At 42.3% G+C, this 17,329-nt stretch overlaps 1 protein-coding gene across 3 annotated transcripts; it reads left to right on the top strand.

The window, feature by feature from the left end:
- Window positions 1-2,537: 2,537 nt before the first annotated feature.
- On the top strand, window positions 2,538-16,842 carry PTGER2 (prostaglandin E receptor 2). 3 transcript variants are annotated; one of them, XR_002523363.2, is made up of 3 exons: window positions 2,743-3,617; window positions 13,548-13,664; window positions 15,461-15,569. XR_002523363.2 is itself a non-coding variant. In XM_003901796.4 (2 exons), exons 1-2 carry the CDS (start codon window positions 2,775-2,777, stop codon window positions 15,692-15,694), a joined length of 1,077 nt encoding a protein of 358 aa, XP_003901845.1. In that variant the 5' UTR covers window positions 2,538-2,774; the 3' UTR covers window positions 15,695-16,842. The 3 variants fall into 3 exon arrangements, 2 of the variants coding, with proteins under 2 accessions (XP_003901845.1, XP_031523964.1); XM_003901796.4 differs by lacking the exon at window positions 13,548-13,664 and having other exon boundaries at window positions 2,538-3,617; window positions 15,461-16,842; XM_031668104.1 differs by lacking the exons at window positions 13,548-13,664; window positions 15,461-15,569 and adding an exon at window positions 6,817-10,460.
- Window positions 16,843-17,329: the final 487 nt, after the last annotated feature.

Genomic DNA, 17,329 nt, shown 5'->3' with positions numbered 1-17,329 from the left:
CAAGATGTTGACATTAAAATTAGAAATGGGAAGAAGCAGCTTTTAAACCACAACATTAATTGAGGGTAACTGACAAGCAAGATTAGACTTGCACTTAAAGGAACAAATGTGATGATCCAGTTGCTATGTAGCGACAGCAAACTTATCAACCCTCCTACTCAACACTACTCAGCAATCTAGCAACATGCAACATACCAGAACTGCTAAACCAAACACACACACACACACACACACACGTATGTATTCTGTCCAAACGCTGGAAGCAATTAAAAGGAGTAATTTGAACAAGTAATGCTGAGCAGCACAGCAATTAATAGGATACCGGCCCCCCAAGATTTATAGGGTCCACTCTAGTCTTCCTCTTGTCACATACCTTACCACAGGTGAGACACCCTCACGGCACTACTCACCCAGACCCCATTCACCCTCCATTCTAGACCACCTTCCAGGTACCTGAGATCATGAAATTTCCTGCTCAAATATTGGTCCCATAACTTGCTTCCAGGGCTTGATCAGGCATCTTCCCTAGGTCCATCCAATCAAGGGTCAACTGCGTGTTTGAGGTACATATTCCCAAGACCGAGGTGGCTTTTGGGAGAGAGCTTGGTTATCAAGAAGTATACTGGCCACATATTTCTGTGCAAGACTCCTTGTGGTGCAACACTGAGTCAGGGGTTAGGAAGACAAGGGGCCAGGGGCCTGAGGGAGGATCTTCAATTGCACTCTTGCTCTGGTATTCATAAAAACCAGGGGCCGGCCTGTCACCAGGTACCCATCCAAAGAAAAGCTAGAGACAAATACATAGGAAAGGTTCAATAGTAGGTTTTTGCTGTGAGGGGCCTTATGAAAATTAAAAAGGTATAAAAATATTTGGAAATAAGCACTGTGCAAATTTAGTGAATCTAAAAATCCCTTATTTAATAGTAAAACTGCAGTGCAGAATGCTATAAACCAGACTCATAGTGTTTTCCTATTAAGAAATACTTGTAATTTAAGTTTGATGTTTCCCCATTGCTTGGGGTGAGATGGGGGGAAAGTTGGAGTAGGGGAATAGTCAGAGATGGAGGCAAAGATTGGTGGTAAGTTGTTACTGACCTGCAGAGTTTACAGCTTGAAAGAAAAACTGTAGGAGTTAAGATCCTCTTTCCTAGGAATCCATGCCATAAGAAGCTTAGGGATTGAGGCAGTGGCTGCTGATATGTGAAAACAGGCCTGTAAACTTTGCAAGCGATCCAGTAAATTATGCTTGTCCTAGTGGGACCCCCCACTCCACATTTCAATCCCCAGGCCAGAAGCATCAAAGTTGGCAAAAAATATTCATGGAGAGTAAGCAGGCTATAGCAAGATAGGTTCTTCAGCAGGCAATTTGCTTCCTCCCACGTGATGACTGTCTTCTTGCCAGTTCCCTAGGCAGATCAGACCCTTCACTTCCCAGTTGGCCTCCCTTCCCCAAGTGAATGTGATTTCTTACAGAACACAATTACCCATGTTGTCTGCCAAACTGGATTTTGTTTTGTTTTAAGTATCAGCTCATTTTCACGACTATGCAATTATGACAATATGTGGTAGGAAACCATTACTGTCAGCTCCAGTCTGAAACTGGCCACTTACCAATACACTTTGCCAGGAACGAGTCTTTCTGGAGGGATACTACGTGGTTAACAGAACACGTAAAGATAAACGGCTAAACAAAATATCAACATTTTCTTACAGAGCTGAGCTTAAGGACAGAACAGTGATGTGCAATGGTTTTCATGTATCCACAAACACAATTCTGTACAATTACAAGAAACATTCCTTTTTTTTTTTTTTTCTTTGATGGTTGCTTAACCAAGTGGTTATTCGTTATGCTGTTGACATAGGAAAAGGTGAAATGCTAGTAACCGAATCAAAGGGGCAGTGCAACAGGCCGCTCGGTGGTGCTCATTGCGTGGTTTGGTTCCTTGGATGGACACACTTGCTTTACACTTCCTCCCAGTTTTTGTCCCAACCTCTTAGTGTATCTTCCTGGGAATGGTAAAAAACAAAGCAAAACATTTTGGTCTTACTTCAAGCTGCCTTTGGACTGTTATTCCCTTGTTCCGCTCTTTTCATGGGATTGGATTCTCCTAACTTCATTGTTTGGTGAGTCTCTTTGCATTGCTCTTTGCCCCGATCTTCTGCGCATTCTGCGCCGACCCCGCAAGTGCTCCTGCACTCCCTCCCAGCTCGCTGCTGGGGCTTAACGCTTCCCAGCCGAGGTCAGACTGCCGTGCGAGAAATGCCTCTCCGGCCGGTTGAGGACAGTTCCAGTACGGCAACACGCGCGCTTCTGCCCAGTGCCGCGCCCGGCGGGTGTTCAGACGCCTTCTCTCCATCCCCGCCGGCGCGCCCCAGGGACTCGGAACGCCCCCGCCAGTGTGACGCGTCCTGCCTCCCCGGCAGCTCGCGGACACTCGCACTTGCAAGGCCTGGCCAGCGCTCCTGGGCCCGCCCCCCGACGGTGTGGGGGCGGAGACGACGGCTCCCCTAGGCTCTGGCTCCCGGCCTTGGCCTGCGCGGGTAGGCGCGGGAGCCTCGAGCGCCGCTCGGATGCAGCAGCCGAGCCGCCACTCGGCGCGCGGCTGGAGACCCAGGGCAAGCCGCCGTCGGCGCGTTGGGTGCGGGAAGGGGGCTCTGGATTTCCGTCCCTCCCGTTTTTCCTCTGAGTCTCGGAACGCTCCGGCTCTCAGACTGTCTTCCTCCCAGGTAAAGACTGGGAGAGGAGGACACATCTCTTTTCCAGGCACCCCACCATGGGCAATGCCTCCAATGACTCCTGGCCTGAGGACTGCGAGACGCGACAGTGGCTTCCCCCGGGCGAAAGCCCAGCCATCAGCTCCGTGATGTTCTCGGCCGGGGTGCTGGGGAACCTCATAGCACTGGCGCTGCTGGCGCGCCGCTGGCGGGGGGACGCGGGGTGCAGCGCCGGCCGCAGGAGCTCCCTCTCCTTGTTCCACGTGCTGGTGACCGAGCTGGTGTTCACCGACCTGCTCGGGACCTGCCTCATCAGCCCGGTGGTACTAGCTTCGTACGCGCGGAACCAGACCCTGGTGGCACTGGCGCCCGAGAGCCGCGCGTGCACCTACTTCGCTTTCGCCATGACCTTCTTCAGCCTGGCCACAATGCTCATGCTCTTCGCCATGGCCCTGGAGCGCTACCTCTCGATCGGGCACCCCTACTTCTACCAGCGCCGCGTCTCGCGCTCCGGGGGCCTGGCGGTGCTGCCCGCCATCTATGCCGTCTCCCTGCTCTTCTGCTCGCTGCCGCTGCTGGACTACGGGCAGTACGTCCAGTACTGCCCCGGGACCTGGTGCTTCATCCGGCACGGGCGGACCGCTTACCTGCAGCTGTACGCCACCTTGCTGCTGCTTCTCATCGTCGCGGTGCTCGCCTGCAACTTCAGTGTCATTCTCAACCTCATCCGCATGCACCGCCGAAGTCGGAGAAGCCGCTGCGGACCTTCCTTGGGCAGTGGCCGGGGCGGCCCCGGGGCCCGCAGGAGAGGGGAAAGGGTGTCCATGGCGGAGGAGACGGACCACCTCATTCTCCTGGCTATTATGACCATCACCTTCGCCGTCTGCTCCTTGCCTTTCACGGTAAGTCACTCCGTACGTTTCCACAGCCCAGCTCTGCTCAGCCTTCTCATGCTCTCCCCTGACGCCTCCACCCTTTCCACCACCCTACAAACTTTTTGCAACTTGTAAAAATATGTCCTAATTTGTAAAGATCTGTAGCCTTCCCCACTCGCTTCCCCTCCTCTTTAACCCACTTCCTTCCTCCCTCAATCCTGGCTTATGGGCATTGCTAGGCTAGTTTCATATACAGTAATACAGACCGTCCGAAAGGGAGTCCTGGGCCTCAGCTAAGCCAGCCAATCTCCTCATCCTAGCCCTGTGCGGTGTCCCTTTCTCGCCGTTGCCTATCTTAGCTTAGTAATTGAGAAAGAGGCAGCCCCTTCCACCTTAGGATGGCTGTCACTGTTCCAACCTGATGACCTGGAGCTGCAGTTTGCTGCCCTGTACCTCTCACCCACTGTTCTCCACTAGTTCTCCATGCTTGCCTTCTGCTCCTGCCAGGGCAAAATGTAGTACCCAACCCATAACATTCCAGCTGCCATTGAAAATGGTCCCAGATGAGAAAGGTCCCTGATGCAGAAATTTAGAGCATTTGTTATTTGTCCTAAAAGTCCAACAAACATCAGTTTATAGGTTTCCCAATTTATATATTTGAATGGAACTCTTTGTGGCCATGAAAGTTTATAAAACCATAATGATAACTAGAGGAAATACTTGGAGGAACACTTTGCTAAGCATTTGTAATATCTTGCAAAACACCCTCTTAATGTCACTGTCAGAAATACACACAGGTGTCCTTCAGCTTACAGTCATGCACTTGAGCACAAAGCTACATGCAGGAATGGCTGGTCCATCTCAGGAAGGGAAGAGTGGGGCTACCTGGGGGACTGAAGGACAAGAGATCAAGTCCTGGCATCATGCTGCCTTGATTTGGGGCAACTTTAGCAGTTAGTTTATGCTAACTAACTGCTAAATGATATGAGGCTGTGAGTTCAAGTCTCCTGAAGTGTAACCTTTTAGCTGAGCCTGGAATATGTCTGAGAATGTGCTGGCCTCTTACAGGGGCTAGGAATTGGGAGCTGTGGCAACTCCACTTCCTAATCTTCAGAAGAGCTAGACTGCTGCTGCAGCATCAAAGCAGTTAATAGTGACTTCCACCTGCCACAATCTTGGAGAAAATAAAAGAGATGGGCAGGGCCTACTATTAACAGGTCTGACCTGTAAAAGCTGGAGGAGAAGTAACTTTATCCTATCTCCTGCCTCCATTACTGCTTCTTATATCTTCATGTGCTCATCTTCAGGGATGGGAAGGGACACAGGGTCCCAAAAGCCTGAATATGATTCTCTCCTCCCCAGCCTAGTTAACTCCCTTTCTTAGCTACGTTCTCTTCTCCCTGGTCCCCACTGTCCTCACCCTTCTACCCCATCCTCTGTCAGGGCAGAAACTGTTCTGAATTGGTTGCTTTGAGGGAATGAGATGGAATATTCAAAGACGCCCTCTTATAAAATGAAGTCGGACTGTGGGAGGCTGCATCTCCCATACCACTCTGAGCAGGGGAGTTTATGAAACAGAAACGCTGTGATGTAGAAACCCACATGGCTTACATGCTTTTGATTTATTTTACTAGTAGGAGCTTTTGATGATGTTAGGAGCTAAATCAGCTTTTGAAGGTCAGGACTAGGATGCAGAACATGTATCTATGAAAGGAAGCATTTCAAGTTCCACTAAACAGCTTTGCATTCAGCTCGGAGATCAGAAAGTATTCCTGAAAGACTGTCTTAGGGTGGTGGGAATTAAGATATCAGTTCTTAGGGTTTTATCTGTCATTTGTGAGTATATTTATAAAAATATCCCCCACCATCAGCTACTTAAATAGCCTGGGAATGGGTTTGGGGTGATAACACACTTGTGAAGATGATTTTTAGTCTCTTTCCTACATGAGCAAGAGGAAAAAGGTCTCCTCTTTGACCATGACTGACCCATTGCCTAAACTGTATTTTTTTTAAATAAAGGCAGTGGTTTCCAACAGGTTGCCCTGTTTTCATGTTAATAGGCCTTTTACCATGAGAACTCCATCACTGCCATATGTTTCTGTAAATTCAAATACATGTGTGTGGATATAGATATAGATACAGAAACTGTTTTCCCTCCCTCAGTTAATATTAGGCCAAGGGCTGCTCCAGAGTTGCCAGATAGAAGGGGCTTTGCGACAGAAGTCTGGCTAAAAGGTGTTGAGGGAGTAGGAGCTTTGCTTTGAAGCTGTGTTTTTATTTCTATTTCCTGTTTATGGCTTAGGGGGGCCAGATGGAGACTATGAAGGGGCTTTTGCTCCCCCAAGCCACCCCTAAGCATTGACGCTATCAGCAAATTCCTTTTGCTTCCGCATATATTCGTGGCAAAGATTCCCAAACAGCCGGAGAAAATCCTAGTGTGAAAGTAATCAGAAAGCCAGCCTCTCTGACTTCCGTTCTTGGAACTACCATGACACCATATCCAGATGAACTCGACACAAAATGGAAATGTGAAGCATTGTCACCTCTTAATAAGAAAATTTATATTGACCACTGATGGCTTTTATTTTGTCAATAGATTATTGGGAATAATTGCTAGTATATTTCACTTACATAGCACTTTAAGCTTTACAAAATGCTGTACTATCTTGATTTTAAGTTATTTCTTGAAGGGCTTATCTGAAAATTCAAGCTTATGGCTACTGTTTGGTTCATACATTCCGCTATTCAGAATCCTTGGCATGTGCCTCCAGGGGAAGTTGCTTTTTCCTCCAAGTCCTTTTCTTCTACTTGGCCTACACTAAAATTGTGGTCAGAAGTGGCCTATACCAATCTCACACCTGAAGCAGGAATTATTTCCACATGTCCTAACAGGGGGCTCTAGAAGCAAAGGTTTATGGTTGCCTTCAGAAGTGTTTCTGCTTCTCTAACGGAGTGCACGTGATCTGATAGAAATACAGTGTGAACCACAAATGCAAGCCACGAACGGAATTTTAAATTTTCTAGTAGTCATATAACAAAAAGTAAAAAGAAACAGAGAAAATTAATTGAATTATATACTTTATTTAACCCAATATATCTAAAATATTATCAATTCAAAATATTAGTTATGTAAAATAATTATTAATAAGCTGTTCCAAGTAAGTTTCTTCTTTGTATCCCAGAAAATAGTAGCAATCTACTTTATCTCTTCCCACTCCTTCCTCAGGATAACAAGCTGCTTTCTATGTCCCTCAAAAGTGGACCAAACCACTGGCAACAAGGAGGACAGCTGTACCCAGTGGGACACCAGTCTATTCCACAGCACTCCAGTAGTGGACAGAGGAGGGGAATGGGGGAATTCAGAAACCTGGAACTACTAATGTCAAGCATTGTCCCAAAGTTTGGGCAGGTTGGAATTACTGCTTCCTCTGAAGATGCCAGTCTAGGGCTTCCAAAATTTTGGAAGTAAAACTGTAAATTTTTTTTAAAGGCCCAGTCCCTTCAAGTGAAGTCCAATTCAACCTCATATATTCATTATTATCAACCACAAAATAAGACTTTTGAATGCTAACTTTTGCATTAACCCATTATCTTCACAACATCATAGGAAATAGTATGATGATTTCTATTGTACAGACGAGGCAAATGACTCACGCTGTGTCCCATAGCTAATGGGTGGTGGAATTGGGATTCAAAGCTAGTCAGTTTAAGCACTGAGCCAATTAACCTAACCACAACACTATCCAAGAGAAAGTACTCATTTCAGGGGTAACAGATGAGATTAACTAAGATTTCATAAAAGAGCTGTGAGACTATTATAAATATCTGGACACTTTGCCTCTTAATTCCAACTAGTTAGCTTTAAAAATAAAATGGCAAGGACCTTTTTCTTCATGTCAGCTCAAGGGAGCTGAGCCGGGACCAACTATGTGGTTCCCTTTCTTTTCTCCACAGACCTATGAAACAAAAAGCTGAGACTCAGATTCTAGGAGATTGGCTAATGTAAATGCTGGTCTAAATTAAGAAATAATCAGATTATCCCTCACATAAAATCTTTCATCAGAACAAATAAAACCTCTCTTAAGTGATCAAAAACCATGTGGTGTTTGGGAAATGACATTGTTTTGGCTGCCCAATATGAAATTCTGCATGGAACCAACAACATATTCCAAACTGTTTATTCACTAAAGGGATATTGTATAAATTAATAAATTCCTCCTTATGTTAATCAGCTATTGCCATCATTTTACAGAGATAAATAGAAACTCTCTTCCTGAAATGGAACAGAACACAGGAAATATATGAGATCTCTATTCTTGCCTCAGATACTGGTTGTGTCTTCATATCCAACTCATATCAAGCCCCTTTCTCACCACTTTTCTAATTGTGGATAGCTTCTGGCCATTTTAAACTGTTTTCCACATGCCATGAGGATAAAGTGCTTAGGCATTTTTATTCAGTTCTAAAATTTCAAGAGTAAACCATTGACTCATACTAAACGTTCTCCAATTTTAGAAGTTATTTAGGGTTATAACTTCTAGGTAAATCTGATTAGTGGAAATCTGATCTTGGCAATACAAAACAAACTCCAGTAAACAGTACTAGAGTTTCTTGTTCATTTGTGGTACTCATTATGTAAAATATAACGTGAATGGGGGTTGAAAAGCTGATATGACATTGGTAGATTACATACATGCAAAATATAACAATTCTGGTAGGAATGAAAAAGAACTCCAGACATCTCTACAGACATCTCTAAGTATAACCACAATGAACTTTGCCTGGTGATAGTTTAAGTTAATGTCCATAAACAACTGGAAGGCCCTTTATCATTTAAACATCATTAATGATGTGTTTGGGGAAAGATGAGACAGTTTTAATACACATGATCTTTTAAGAGAAAGTTCCTCTATATGAGTGTTTTCACTTGACGTCTTTTCTCCTTTGTCATTTGGTATTATGAATACTGATTTGAATAAAGACACAATTACACTGGTTTTAAAAATGTAAACAGAAGGAACCTTATTTCTTTCCCCAAAAGAGAATTTGTGCATCATGTCCACACCTTTGGTCAAGTGGGTCCTCACTGCTATCTCAGATGGTTTAGGCCAGGTTCTCAGCTTAAAGAGAAACAGCTTCTGGAGATGGTATATTTCTTCTTTGGCATATCAAAAACCAATCACAGTATTAAGTTTAAAAAAAGAATAGAAATGGTGAGACAGTGTTTCGGGAAGGCAATCAACAGGTCTCTTTCCAGCTAGAGGCTTAAGACCCAGTTAATCTGCAACTTGGTCTGCTCAGTTGGCTTCTCCTGACCTATTTTGAAGTTTCTGACCCTCTACTCCCTGTCCTTATCTTGAGCTCAAGTCCATTGTGCCTCAGTTTACATTATCAAGGTATACTAAGCTCCATTTTTCTGAGAATATTTTGCTACCTAAAACTGCCCCTAACAGAAAACTAAACCTAAGAACCTTGCAGCTGGGACATATATGTGATGGGAAGGGCCAGGGATCTGGTAAGTACATTTAGAAAAGGCTGAAAGTTCCTCTAGAGCAGGGTCCATAACCTGTGCTGCATGGAAAGTGCATGGATTTTCTGCCTGAAATCATTTGCAAAAATGTTTATATGAGTTTATGTTTATATGTTTGTATGAGTCGTAGGTAGATGGTTCGTAGTGTCCATCAGTTTGTCAAAGAGTTAAGAGCCACCATCTTGGAATAAATAGGCCCAGAGGTCTAAACCTTAGCATTTGCTCTTTTTTTGTTTCCAGTTCTGAGAAGCACAGAGCAAAGGACACTCTAGTCCTGCAGCCACATGGATCTGGTTTTTCCTACTGAAAGAAAATAGGCTTCTGTTTCCCTCTACCACAAAGCACCTGTGATTCGGGCAAAAGAATTTCATTAAAGCATCATATACCTCAAAAATAATCTCCCCACAAAATGTTTTTTTTAAAGAATAAATTAGGCAAAGTCTATAGTCAGGACATCTTAGTGTCTTTCAGAAGGCAGATAACCATATAACAATCTATGCTTGCAATTTAACTGTGGAAAAGTGTGGAGGAGAAAGAAGTCCCAGTGAAAGCTAAGTAGCTACTTAGCAATAGCCATGGCTTTTCAGTCCATAAACAGGAACCATGATATCCATAAACCTTTGTGACATCTTTGAAGAGAAATCTCCTCCAAACCCATAATGTGGTCAGACATTTGTGAATTTCATGCGAAGCTTTACATTACAGGCTTTTTTATATAGACGGCAGCAGAGTGTGTAGCGGCTAAAAGCAAAGTGTGGTGTCCCATAGATTCAGTTTGACTCCACATTTTCTCTGCTTACCCAGACTGTAATTCTATGCAAAGTAATTGATCTTCTAAACCTTCATTTCCTTCTAACATGGGAATAATAATACTTTGTAGGTTTGTGTAAATATTAAACAAAATATGCCTTATAAATTGCTTGGCACTATGCCTAACACACAGTAGGTGTTTAATAAATGTTAGCTGCTATCTCTAGGGGATTCCATTTCCAAGGGAAAATCAGATTGTATATTAATGATCAGGAAATGAATTCTGAAAGCTCAAAGTCTTTTGTTTGATTGACCAGGCCTAAGTGGGCCTTTTGTTTTTAAGTGTGATAAATGAATAATTTTAAACTATTCCAGGTTTTAGATAAGGTTCTAAAGGGATGTCTCACACCCTGGCTGCACATTAAAATTACCTGGAGGAGTTTGCAAACCTTGATACCCATGGCTCAGCCTAGACTAATTAAGTCAGAGTCTCTGGGTTCTGGGGGAACCCACCCCCAATATTTCAGCATAGGGTCTTTCTATTTTCCCTAAGTGTTGGCCGGCTGAGAAATAAAGAGAAAGAGTACGAAGAGAGGAATTTTACAGCTGGGCCACCGGGGGTGACATCACATATTGATAGGACCATGATGCCAACCTGAGCTGCAAAACCAGCAAGTTTTTATTAAGGATTTCAAAAGGGGAGGGGGTGCAAGAACAGGGAGTAGGTCACAAAGATCACATGCTTCAAAGGGCAAAAAGGAGAACAAAGATCACATGCTTCTGAGGAAACAGGACAAGGGCAAAATAAAAAACTCCTGACAAGGGTCCAAGAAAGATCACAAAGCAAAGGGCAAAAGCAGAATTACTGATAAGGGTCTATGTTCAGTGGTGCACATATTGTCTTGATAAACATCGTAAACAACAGAAAACAGGGTTCAAGAGCAAAGAACCAGTCTGACCTCAAATTTACCAGGGTGGGTTTTTTTCCCCACCCTAATAAACCTGAGGGTACTGCAGGAGATGAGAGTGTATTTCAGTCCTTATCTCAACTGCATAAAACAGACACACCCAGCACAGCCATTTATAGACCTCCCCCCTGGAATGCATTCCTTCCCCAGGGTATTAATTATTAATATTCCTTGCTAGGAAAAGAATTTAGTAATATCTTCCCTACTTGCATGTCCATTTATAGGCTCTCTGCAAGAAGAAAAAAATGGCTCTATTTTGCCTGACCCTGCAGGCAGTCAGACCTTATGGTTGTCTTCCCTTGTTCCCTGAAAAATCACTGTTATTCTATTCTTTTTCAGGATGCACTGATTTCATATTGTTCAAACACACATGTTTTACAATCAATTTGTACAGTTAACACAAATATCATAGTGGTCCTGAGGTGATGTACATCCTCAACTTATGAAGATAACAGGATTAAGAAATTAAAGTAAGACAGGTGTAAGAAATTATAAGAGTATTATTTAAGAACTGATGAATGTCCATGAAATAGTCACAATTTATGTTCCTCTGCCGCGGCTCCAGCCAGTCCCTCTGTTCAGGGTCCCTGACTTCCCACAACATCTGGGGAAGGGAGAAATGCCTCAGAATATTTTTATGTATGTATGTATGTATTTATTTATTTTGAGACAGAGTCTGTCACCCAGGCTGAAGTGCAGTGGTGCAATCTCGGCTCACTGCAACCTCCGCCTCCTAGGTTCAAGCAATCCTTCCCCTCAGCCTCCCAAGTAGCTGGGATTATAGGTGCCCACCACCACGCCTGGGTAATTTTTGTATTTTTTAGTAGAGATGGAGTTTCACCATGTTGGCCAGGCTGGTCTTGAACTTCTGACCTCAGGTGACCTGCCTGCCTCAGCCTCTCAAAGTGCTGGGATTACAGGTATGAGCCACTGTGCCCAACCTATTTTTAAAGCTCCTCAGGTGATTTAAATGATCAGCCAAATAAAAAGCCCTCATTTGCTCTAAAATTCTGAACCCATTTTGTAGTTGCATTAAAGATAGAAAAGTAGCTCAAAAGAATAGTATCTGGTCAGTGCCAAAATGAAGTTTTCTATGGGAAGCTGCTTCTATACATGACAATGCTAAAATAGCACTAATTCTCATCTGTGCCACTTTGTAAATGTCACAACAAGGCTCTACCTTCTTAACAAAGCCCTGTAGAGGGAGCCTGCCCTAAGGAATTAAAATTCACTGATTCGTTGGGATTAGCACTTGGTATTTTTCTTATATATTGGTAGTGCACACAAAAAGATGGATAACTTCTACCAACCTCTGAAACTGAATTGCTGAATATCACTGACATATTATTAATTATCTTATATCGTTTGTGACATCCTTTAATTCAAAACTCAGGACTGGCTGGAGGGAGAGGAGAATGGGCAGTTATTGTTTAATGGGTACAGAGTTTCATTTTGAGATGATTAAAATACTTCTGGAGATCGTAGTGATGGTTGCTGTTCCTTGTGCTTCTATGTGGATGCAGTCAAGTGCATCCACAAGAGGAGATACAGGAGATGTTCAGGAAAACACAGACATGGCAGATCGCTCAGGGCCACATGAAAAAGCATCGGTTTCAGCCAGGAGGCAGAGGGGCAGGAGGGTGTGGAGGATCTGGGCCAAGACTTTATTGGAGTTTCCACAAGAAAGGCAGAGCAGGGTAAACAGTTTAGGGTTGGTTAGGTGGAATAATTTCAGCAGGCTCTAAGCTATAGGGGTGGTCCCTAGTTGCCTGATACCTGGCACTGGAATGATTAAAGCAGAAGAATAAATATTTCCTCTGGGTGTATGGGCTAGATAGAAGAGTTCTGGCCCTGGATAGGTTAGTCTGTGTATCACAGATATGGTCCCAGCCTAACTCTTTGCTGTCTCTACAAATTAGCTAGCCCCTAGAGGGGCAGTCTCTCCCAGCCAAGAAGAATTTAAGATGTCAAAACATAATATGCAGAAAAGTGAAAATATAAAAAATATGATTGCATCACAATGTAAATGTATTTAATGTACAGCTGAAAATGGCAAAATGGTAAATTTTATGTTATATTTATTTTACCACAACTTTTTAAAATCCCAGTATCCGTAAGATCAAAAATATAGTAATTTAGGCAAAAGACAAGAACCAAAAGAAAAAAATGGGGAGGTAGAAGACAAAACTTACATCAAGAATTTTGAGGGTCACTGAAGTATGTCTCTTCTCCAAGTATAAAGAAGGAACTGGCTGGGCACGGTGACTCACGCCTGTAATCCCAGCACTTCCAGAGGCCAAGGCAGGCAGATCTTGAGGTCAGGAGTTCGAGACCAGCCTGTCCAACAGGGTGAAACCCCGTCTCTACTGAAAATACAAAAATTAGCCAGGCGTGGTGGTGGGTGCCTGTAATCACAGCTACTCAGGAGGCTGAGGCAGGAGAATCACTTGAATCCAGGAGGCAAAGGTTGCAGTGAGCTGAGATCACACCACTGCACTCCAGCCTGGGTGACAGAGTGAGACTTCACCACAAAAAAAAAAAAAAAAAAAAGCTGTCTTCTACAAAATATTGGTCACCTCCCAAAATGCAAATTTTAAGCAATTCTCAAAATTACCCAGCATAGTAGATGAAAAGGAAAGGAAACAGTACAGAATTGCTTCATCCTCTACAACAGTTTTTCACTTCTCATTATTCTGTCACGCTCTAAAGACATTCAGGAACTCTGATGTGGGTTATTCTCCCCTGAAAACCTGACTCATCTTAATGTGTGAAGCTGCAACACCAGAGGCTATGCCTTTTCTGCACTTCTCTACTGGCCAATTCAGTGTGAGTATGTTCTCTGGCTAAACTAGATCATCAACTCAGCTGCAGGCCCTTTCTACAGGAGTGCTCAGTTATGCATCACGTGCACATGTGTGTGTGCATATGTAATCACGAATGTGTTTTAATCTATAGACCTATGTGCATCATTATCCTGAATTTCTTACCTCCAAATCACTCCTTTCACACACCAGCCTGTATAGTTTTCATCCAAAATAGTTTAACTGACAGGAAAACTATTGCTCCATTGCATCTCCTCACCTAGCTTTCCCCTTCTCTCTGTAATCTGGGAAACCTACCATCAATTCTTTTTCCTCACTCATCTGCCACATCTTTTCTCCATTCCCTATGCCAAGATTCTCCAGCATAAACACCTATGGCTGCCAAACCTTCCTGCCCTTGTCCTAATGTAAACAAACTCAAGATGACTACCCTTTGCCCTCTCTGCAATTTGCTTTGTATATCCAGTTGCCAGATGCCTGCAGAGTAAGTACTAGGAGAAAGGAAACAAACTGCTCCTTCTTCTGCAGAAAAGGAGCGAAGAAAAGAGGGGCTAGGTCTCTAAAGCCATTGGTAAGAAAGACCCTGGAGCCTTATAAAGCACTGGTTTTAAATGACTAGGTGTGATCTACCTTTGTTTTCCTCTTTTCTGTGAATTTTGTGGAAGTGTAATCTTTATCAAGATGCACTATTCCATTCCTTCCAACCTGCCCAAACATTTGTGTTGCTCCCTAAGTATCTAAGAAATTGATTGAGAGCTGGTAGAGCAGTTTGGTCCACATGTAAAGATGTGTGCTTTCCAGTGTTCAGGACATTGTTCTGGGGCCTTTGCTAATACAGGCCTGCATGTAGCACACAGTGAGCACTGCACTGCCATCAGGAGAGTTGGAATTTGCATCCTGATTTGGCCACTAATCAGCTCTGGGTACTTAAGTAAATTATCTAATTTTCTATACCCCAGTGTCTGCATTTGTAAAATGGAGATAATAACAATGAACACTGTGGAGCACTTATGATGTGAGCACTGATGTAAGTAGCTTACACACATCACTTCCTATCATCCTTTCAGCAACTCTGTGAAGTGGGTGTGTTATTATTATCACCCATTTTAAAGATGTCAAAACTGAGGAAGAAAGGTGCATTATTAATATCTTGCCATTGGTCCCAAACTATATACAGAGCTAGGATTCAAACCCAGTCCAATGGCCAGAACTCATACTCCCCCTGAGGGTGTTCCATTGCAGACCCTGTCTCACTGAATTGCGATCATTCGATTTAGTATTTGGAAGTAAATGTAACATGTTATTAATTTTCCTGAAATTCACTTCCCTATCTGTAAAAAAGAGACAATCTCTAAGTTTCAGAGTTTCTCTAAGGAGTAGAGATAAAGCAGGGTTAGTACCCAGAACAATTCATGACACATATATTAGGTTATTGATACATTGGAGCTACTAATATTATCATTATTATTTATATTATTAAAAGATTCTATTCTAGATGACAAGAAAAGTTTATTTCTGTCCATTCCCAATGACACCAGAACATTGTGCATAGTGTTAATGTTAATTGCATTCCACAGAAAACATGCTTTCATTGAGTTCAAAGGGAAAAAATACATTCATTATGTTACAGTTTACATGAGGAAGAAAGGTGAGATTCCCACAACCCACCTTTCGTTCCCCCCCCACTACCACAGACAAAACATGGTTTTGCTTTTAAATCTCAAGACATAACATAGGATCTAAGCCTGTCTACTGCTACGATGTAAAACTAACATCATTTTTCCTCTTTGCTTCTTACAGATTTTTGCATATATGAATGAAACCTCTTCCAGAAAGGAAAAGTGGGACCTCCAAGCTCTTAGGTTTTTATCAATTAATTCAATAATTGACCCTTGGGTCTTTGCCATCCTTAGGCCTCCTGTTCTGAGACTAATGCGTTCAGTCCTCTGTTGTCGGATTTCATTAAGAACACAAGATACGATACAAACTTCCTGTTCTACACAGTCAGATGCCAGTAAACAGGCTGACCTTTGAGGTCAGTAGTTTAAAAGTTCTTAGTTATATAGCATCTGGAAGATCATTTTGAAATTGTTCCTTGGAGAAATGAAAACTGTGTGTAAACAAAATGAAGCTGCCCTAATAAAAAGGAGTAAACAGACATTTAAGCTGTGGTCAAGGCTACAGACCTGCTGACAAGGCACTTCATGTAAAGTGTCAGAAGGAGCTACAAAACCTACCCTCAATGAGCATGGTACTTGGCCTTTGGAGGAACAATCGGCTGCACTGAAGATCCAGTTGCCTTTTGATTTAAGCTTTCCTGTTGAATGACAAAGCATGTGGTTTTGTAATTTGTTTGAAACCCCAAATAGTGACTGTATTTTCTATTTTAATCTTGCTACTACCGTTATAAACGTATAGTGTACAGCCAGACCAGATTAAGCTTCATATGTATGTAGTCTCTAGGAAGTCGATATGTGGAAGCAACCAAGCCTGCTTTCTTGTGATCACTTAGTGAACACTTTATTTGAACAATGAAGTTGAAAATCATAGGCACCGTTTACAGTGATGTTTGTGTATGTGGGAGTCACTACAGTACTATTCTTACAAGAGTGGACTCAGTCGGTTAACATCAGTTTTGTTTACTCATCCTCCTGGAACTACAGGTCAAGTTGTCAGGTTATTTATTTTATAACGTCCATATGCTAATAGTGATCAAAAAGACTTTAGGAATGGTTCTCTCAACAAGAAATAATAGAAATGTCTCAAGACAGTTAATTCTCATTAATACTCTTTATTTATCCTATTTCTGGGGGAGGATATATGTGGCCATGTAGGAAGCCAGATATTAGGATTAAAAACTGAAAATTTTGGTTCATTCTTCAGATATACTGGAACGCTTTTAATGTTGATATTGGGGCCATGAGTAAAATAGACTTTATAAGACGACTGTGTTGTACCAAAATTCATCTGTCTATATTTTATTTAGGGAACATGGTTTGACTCATCTTATATGGGAAACCATGTAGCAGTGAGTCATATCTTAATATATTTCTAAATGTTTGGCATGTAAATGTAAACTCAGCATCAAAATATTTCAGTGAATTTGCACTGTTTAATCATAGTTACTGTGTAAACTCATCTGAAATGTTACAAAAATAAACTATAAAACAAAAATTTGAAAATGGAATAGTATTTTATGAAGTCCCTCAAATAACATTTTGCAATTAATATAAACATAGTACCGTTTAAATGAGATCAAAGTGGAAAAATTATATTTAATTTGGCAGATTCGTAAAGTGTGGTTGCCAGGTTTTAAAAGTGTGGTTGCAAATTAGAGTTTAAAATATTCATTATAATACTTGGTATTAGAAGATATTTTTTTCCTCCAGTTTTTACCCTTCCAGTATGATCCTTAAATTAGTAGAACCATCTTATTTTTTACAGTGTTATTATTGGATAGCCACTCCTAAAAAAAAAAGAAGAAGAAGAAGAAGAAGAAGAAGAGAGATATGCTTGTTTTTTCCAAAGTCTCATTGAGTTGTTTACCAAAACTATTTCCTTTAAGCAGTTATAGAACTAGACGATCACTTAGAATGATTTCAAACCAATCTAGGCATCAGTGTATTTTGATACAAACAATCTACGTCAAATCAGCTCTTAAGAAGAATA

Source organism: Papio anubis, chromosome 7 (assembly GCF_008728515.1).
Source record: "Papio anubis isolate 15944 chromosome 7, Panubis1.0, whole genome shotgun sequence".
NCBI classification, from domain to species: domain Eukaryota; kingdom Metazoa; phylum Chordata; class Mammalia; order Primates; family Cercopithecidae; genus Papio; species Papio anubis.
This window is presented reverse-complemented; position numbering and strand designations above follow the sequence as displayed.

Bases quoted from the DNA above. Each gene is read 5' to 3' on its own strand.
- PTGER2 (XM_031668104.1), top strand. From the start codon at position 2,775: ATGGGCAATGCCTCCAATGACTCCTGGCCTGAGGACTGCGAGACGCGA. The intron at 3,618-6,816 runs GTAAGTCACTCC...CTCCTTCCTCAG, and splicing joins TCTGCTCCTTGCCTTTCACG to GATAACAAGCTGCTTTCTAT.